General features: G+C 40.9%; 1 protein-coding gene across 1 annotated transcript; it reads right to left on the reverse strand.

Annotated features, from left to right (window-relative positions):
• Window positions 1-482: 482 nt before the first annotated feature.
• Window positions 483-5783, reverse strand: cdc37 (cell division cycle 37 homolog (S. cerevisiae)). Its single transcript, XM_073470352.1, has 8 exons — window positions 5517-5783; window positions 3722-4009; window positions 3531-3636; window positions 3165-3280; window positions 2948-3070; window positions 2646-2828; window positions 1412-1483; window positions 483-1177 (listed from the first exon to the last, which is right to left on the reverse strand). Exons 1-8 carry the CDS (start codon window positions 5631-5633, stop codon window positions 1037-1039), a joined length of 1146 nt encoding a protein of 381 aa, XP_073326453.1. The 5' UTR covers window positions 5634-5783; the 3' UTR covers window positions 483-1036.
• Between the last annotated feature and the right edge of the window lie 476 nt (window positions 5784-6259).

Consider the following 6259-nt stretch of genomic DNA (forward strand, 5'->3'; position numbering starts at 1 on the left):
TCAGCAGCCATTCATCCGTCTCATCAAACAGATCTGTGCGATCTCTAAAAATGCACTCTCTGCGTAATGCATGGTTTGCCAAAGCATCAAGTAGCAGTAGGTAATTAGTAGGTATAATTTAAAACATGTGTCCGTGGACAAACAAATTGTGGACTGTGTAAACAGTCCTTTCTTGGTAAGAGTGCTCTCGACCACTCTTACATTTTTCTCTTACCAATGACGAGCAAAAAAAAGAAAACATTGGTGAATCCCAGAAATCAATGGGTACCAAGAGAAAATATGTTAGTATGTCGCTTCTTGCATGAGGCCCATTGTTTGCACACTGTTAGACTTGGTCACTATTCACTCTCATGTAACTAAAACTTAGGGTCAAAATGGAGGCAAAGAACAGAACAGATGTATCTGTTCAACTGATGCCACCAAACATTATCCCAGTGCATTTTGTTTTGTTTTATCTTCTTTTTATTTATTTTCATCAAGTTAAATGTAATCATACAATGCAGTAATAATGTTCACAGACACAGTTCACACCTGTATGTCCTGTAAGTCTACAGATTTTAGCATTTTTCAATGTCTTTTTCGTTTTTGGTTCCTTCTCAGGGGAAAATACACAGTAAAGAAAAAAAAAAACAACTCAAGCTGTTTTAAATGTAGAGGTGGGTAAAGATTGGAACAGGAAAAGCAGCCTTGGCAATATGTTCATTCCTATTGTTTCCACTCGCCCTATTATTAGGGATAAGGGGGGGACTTCCTACCTACTAAGTTCATTTCTTATCTCGCCCATCAGTTTTCCATAATTAGCCTTAAACAATTGTGAAGTTTCAGAAGTTATAATTATCCCTAGGTATCTGAACCCATTGTAAGACCAGCGAAATTAAAATGTTCCTGACAATTCTGCAGGGATGCAGCCCCACCAGCATCACTGCCTCTGACTTCAATTGGTTAATTTGGTACCCTGAGAAGTCTCCATATTCTTTTAGACTTCTTATCAAATCCCAGTGATTTTTGCCATTAATTTAGATACTTCCTTCTGTTATTAATCTTTTCCTTGATTGTCTTCTTCGTCCTCTTCTTCCTCTTCGTCCTCTTCCTCTTCTTCTTTTTCATCATCAGCCTCTCCTGATTCAGGGACCCACAGTCCAGAGTCAATACACCTCCTTAAGTAGTACTTTCCCTCCTGTGGAAAGAAAACAGAATGACTGAATGGACAAACAAATACATTTGAGTGGGATTTTGTGACACTACCAATGAATCAATTATTACTCTTACACATCTTTTTTTTTTCCATCGGAAAAGTAAGTGGTGTGCAAGTTGCCTTCGACTCACTTTGAGCCAGTACAACACCTGGTCCTTGTTAGGTTACTTTTAATGACTAGAAATGACTATTTTAGGCTGCGGCTCAGTTACAAACCTCAAGGTCCAGTTTGTCGATAGCTTCATGCAGCATCTGAATATTCTTCTCATCAAAGCTCCTCTGCATTTCCTATGAAACAAAAATTGTCAAATTGAGATGCAGTGAAACTAATGAACGGAGTACTGCTTCTGGTTTGTCAGCACTGAATCTGAGTGGAGGGAAAAAAGCTTTCATGGTCATGTCTAAAATGTCAACATGCACCGTGGACACCTGGGTCGATAATTTAACATTTTTCATTACACATTTTCAACTTTTTTTATTCAATTGAATTTTCCCAACAACTGTATTCAAGCTTATGTGAAAGCTCAAGGAAAGTAGATAATGCCATTTACCTTGCACAGAAAGCTCATGCCTGACTGCTGGAGTCCATTCTGCTGAGCTGTGTACTGACTTCTCTGATTATCCAAATGGCAACACGGTTCATATCAACAGTCTGCGCAAACACTGACATCAAAATCTACAAACAACGGTTTTGAGACCTGTGAAAAAATGCAGTCTCTCGCACGAGACGTGACTGTAGAAGAAGAAAGATATTTTTAAATGGCTCATGTCAGGAGCCACTAACAGGATGTGAACTCTAGGTGGAGACAAGCACACCTTTACAGTACTCAAGCGATTAAACAAGACATGGACAACACAATAACTTGTAACCAGATGGCTAATGCTAGCTTGTATAGGTTGATGTGCTGTATTGAAGGCTCTGGCTTGTAGCTTGAGCCAGTACAGCAAAACAAGGTAGCCATTGATATGGTGTGTAAACTGAATGAAATGGGATTCACTCTACAGGCCTGCTGTTTTTCTCTCACAGCCTGGAGGGATGTAGACTGAGACAACTCACACTTTTTTAGTCGCAGTGTAATCATACTGGCTTGTCTCCATTAAGCACAAACATGTATTCTTGTTCCAATCTCTCATTAAATTGTCGTCCCTCTGCGTCAATGTATCTTTTCTTGAACATGGTCTCAAAGAGTAAGAAGTCACCAAACTGGTCGTTCATTATCGTTATCGTTTGTGTCGTCTTGTGAATTCAGCATTAAACAAAAGCATGTTGTTTTTTTCCACCTTCAGAACTACTGTTTGACAATTACTCTTGTTCACCACCAGTTTGTTGCACATCAGTTTGTCCCTGTTACTTACTTTTCAATAATTCAATTTTATCAAACAACATCTGCTGACCATTGTGGCAAACCTCCCACTGCAATAGGATTGCATGTGTGTGTGAATGATTTACCTTTGGCAGAGATTCATAGACCTCTACAGGGTCCAAACCACCGGGGCCCAGTCTGTTCTGCCTCTCTTCTTCCTCGAGCTCCTTCATAGCGCTCTCCATACGAATCTGAGCACAGCCGCGGACCCGCTCCTTCATCAACTCCAGCTCATGGTCGAACGCGTCGAGGTACGGCTTGTCTGCAGTCTGACATGGCCATGAATAAAGTTAAAATTCCCACAAACACACCAACAAAAGTAACATTCCCCATGGCAGGTGACTACACAGATAAAGGTACAGGAGAGCATGTTTTGCCAACTTCACACCTTGATCTTAGAGAAGAATTGTCTGAAGCAGCCTCTTGGGTCGACCTCAAGTGCCCGGGCGAAATCCAAGATGAACTGAACGACGATGGCCTGATGGGCCACCTGCTCCATCAGTGCATGTTTCTATGAGTACAAAGAGAATTTACAAAGCTTTGGTAGAATTAGGGTTTTGTTTTTTCTACCCAGAACATGCATATCCACTTCTCACAGCACTCACCTCATCTATCTCAAAGTCAATACAGATGACAACAAGGCAATTAGCCGTCTCTTCGCACACCAGATGTGGGTTGTCTGACAGATACTTCTGACTGTCGTCCCAGCGCCGCAACATACCTGGTGCACACACAAGCACATCCAGCATCATGATACAGCCAATTGAGAGCCAATATTTGGTGTCTTTTTGAATCTTTGGACATTGACTACACTTAAAAGAAGTAGAAGAAGTTTACTCTGAATATTGAGTGTCTGTAAGGCTGAGCGTTGTCAAATATACAGTACAAGTACATTTGAAAGAAGGGGACAATGTGAGGGAGTAGGGCGGCAAAAGACAAAAAACATCAGTCACAGCCAGACTAAAGCATACCAAAGTGTTTGATTTCCTTCATGTACTTCTCCGCAAAGGTCTTATGCTTCTCCACCTTTTCCTGCACCGTTTCCTCCTTTGGAACAGGCTTGAGGTTGAGTACACTCTAGAAAATATTTTAAAGATAAAGCAGGATACTGACAAGTCACTCTCCATCTTTTACATCTTGTATCCTTGATGCCGTGCCTTACCTTGTTGAAACCTTCTTGGCTGATGGTGTCAACATTCCAGGGCAGCTTCTTTTCTTCTCGCCGGTGTTCTTCGATCATTTTCTCAAACGACTTTTCATCCTTCTTCAGTTTTCTCACCTCGGCCTGGACTTTCTTCAGCTCAGCTTCTCTCTCCTCTCCCTCGTTCCTTCCTTCTTCCAGCTCCTTCAGCCGTCCCTGGGCTTCTTCTAATAGCCTCTTGCATTCTGCAAAGTTATTCTCCATGTCTTCCCCTCTCTGCTGAAACTCGGCCATACTCTCCAGACGCGCCTGTTAGGGCAGGCCAGAGAGGACGGATTAAAAAGAAATATAAGACAGAGACGGTTGGGGTTGAGGAGAGGATGAATAGGATTGAACACACACATTGAAAACAAATGTGGGCGTGACGTAAAGAAAAACTGGATTTAAAAAAAAGATTTGCACATGAAAGATAACCATTTATCTAGGAGCTACATCTTTTATTTAAAAACGTGATAAATCAGTGCCTGATGTGGGAAAGGGATCTCAAGAAAATACATTAAGGGCATGAATGATTATCTTAAAGGAAGAACACATACATTTATACATTCACCAGCTAAAATGAGCAATGGTACTGAACCTCAGGATCCAGTCCATGACATTTCAAAGACACCAACAAGTGACATTCTTTCAACTTTCCTGTCTCTCAACAAGCTTTGATTCTCTACAGATATCAGATTTAAGAAATACTGAAATGAAAACCAGGGTAGACAGGGATTGCTGGAGACTACAAGTCACTCTAGACCTTTCACTTAACTAGTCATGTGACAGCTAGGCACGAGCTAAGCTCATTACTCACACAGAACCAGAGCCATACAGACTGAGTTTGACCAATTCAGTCAGCAATCATTCCAGTTCCATCATTTATCTTTTTTAATTTCAAGTGATTTTACGCCTCATGATTTGATGTTTAGCTGATGAAGTCAGTGGTTCCAGTGGTTTTTATCTTGTAAATTACTGGAGAATTCAGACAGATATAAACTTTAAACGGTCATAAAGGTTGGGAATCACTGATCTGTGGTAACATATAAAGGGCTGTGTGAATTTTTATGTGGATAAAAAAAAACTTAACTTAATATTAGGGCTGTAATATAAATATATTATATCATTGTCAAGATATGGGACTATATATCGTCTTAGAATTGGGATTGGTATTTCATTATATCGTGATAAGGCATAAATGGTGTTTTTCCTGGTTTTAAAGGCTGCATTACAGTAAAGGATCTAGTAGCTTAGACTAGCAAGCAAACTTTATTTGTGTAGCGCTGTAAGTTATACAAGAAGAAGGAAATGGAAGAGACAGAAAACACATTTTATGAAACCAAGCAGAATTATGTGTGCAAATGACAACATGAAAAGGTTTAAAAATCAGATAAAGTCCAAATAAAACACTGGAAGAAGACTATAGATATATAGATATATGACAAGCAACAAGGAAAAGCAGTGCAAGAAGTAATGTGAGGTGGAGGGTAAAGGTCCACTCTTGACCTGGGAGATGAAATTGGACAAAATAACACAATATGTAACTCTCTGTGTCACATTTACACAGTGAGATCGTTGATAAATAATTAAAATAATGGCTAAGTGGGTCAAGTTGTAAGTTCAGAGAAGTACATCACTTCTGCCGGTCACAGATTTCTGTGTAACACCTGTCGGCTCTGTCTGTACCGACCCCCCCGTCTCTGAATCACTTCTACTAGTAAAACTAACCAGGTTTAAGACTCCACACTTCACGGCTACTACAAGTCTCACTGCTGACCCGGTGTCTCAGTCTGAACAGGCTCGGTGTGTCGACGTACGGACTGGTCACGTCTTCATCGTCGGACACGTAGATGTGGTCCCAGCCGCTGTAGTCGACGCCCGCTCCGCTGCTCATCTTCCTGCTCTTTCTCTCCTCTCTCCTCTCGTTTTCAGCCAGTGAACAGTCAATGGAAGCTGCCGGGACGCTGCAACACCAACAAAGCGACAGCAAACGAGCCAGAAACCGATAGTTTCCCAATCCTCTTAGAGGAGAGAGGGATGCTGCCACGAGCCGTTTACACAAATCCACTTACTGACGGCTGCTCCGCGCCGCGCCGCGCCGCGCGCCACTGGAATCTAAACAATGTACGTCATCAAGAAGCGCGGGTCGCGGCGTGTTTTTATTTTTATTTAGCACAAGACAACTTTTACTAAACAAAATGAGGTGACTTACCAGTACCAGTACATTATGAACAGGTGGACAAGGTGGAGATGATACATTGATCGTTTATTTATGTGTTGGTTTATGTTTGGAAATAGCCCAAACAACACAACAACAACAACAATAATAATAATAATAAAATTTTATGAACTGACTTGCTAGTGTTTGTGTACTACTTACCATTTGAGGACCTAGATGGATAGGCTGCTTGAAAAACTAAAGTTGTGGTTTACCAGTGGATTTTTTAAATTTAATTTAAGATCCCTTTTAATCCCACAATGGGGAAATTCTCTTTTTCACTCACATTACACACACACACA

The sequence above is a fragment of the Pagrus major genome, chromosome 1 (assembly GCF_040436345.1).
Source record: "Pagrus major chromosome 1, Pma_NU_1.0".
NCBI classification, from domain to species: Eukaryota; Metazoa; Chordata; class Actinopteri; order Spariformes; family Sparidae; genus Pagrus; species Pagrus major.

Bases quoted from the DNA above. Each gene is read 5' to 3' on its own strand.
- cdc37 (XM_073470352.1), bottom strand. From the start codon at position 5,633: ATGAGCAGCGGAGCGGGCGTCGACTACAGCGGCTGGGACCACATCTAC. The intron at 4,010-5,516 runs GTCAGCAGTGAG...CTGCCCTAACAG, and splicing joins TGTTCAGACTGAGACACCGG to GCGCGTCTGGAGAGTATGGC. The intron at 3,281-3,530 runs GTATGCTTTAGT...TGTGTGCACCAG, and splicing joins GAAGGAAATCAAACACTTTG to GTATGTTGCGGCGCTGGGAC.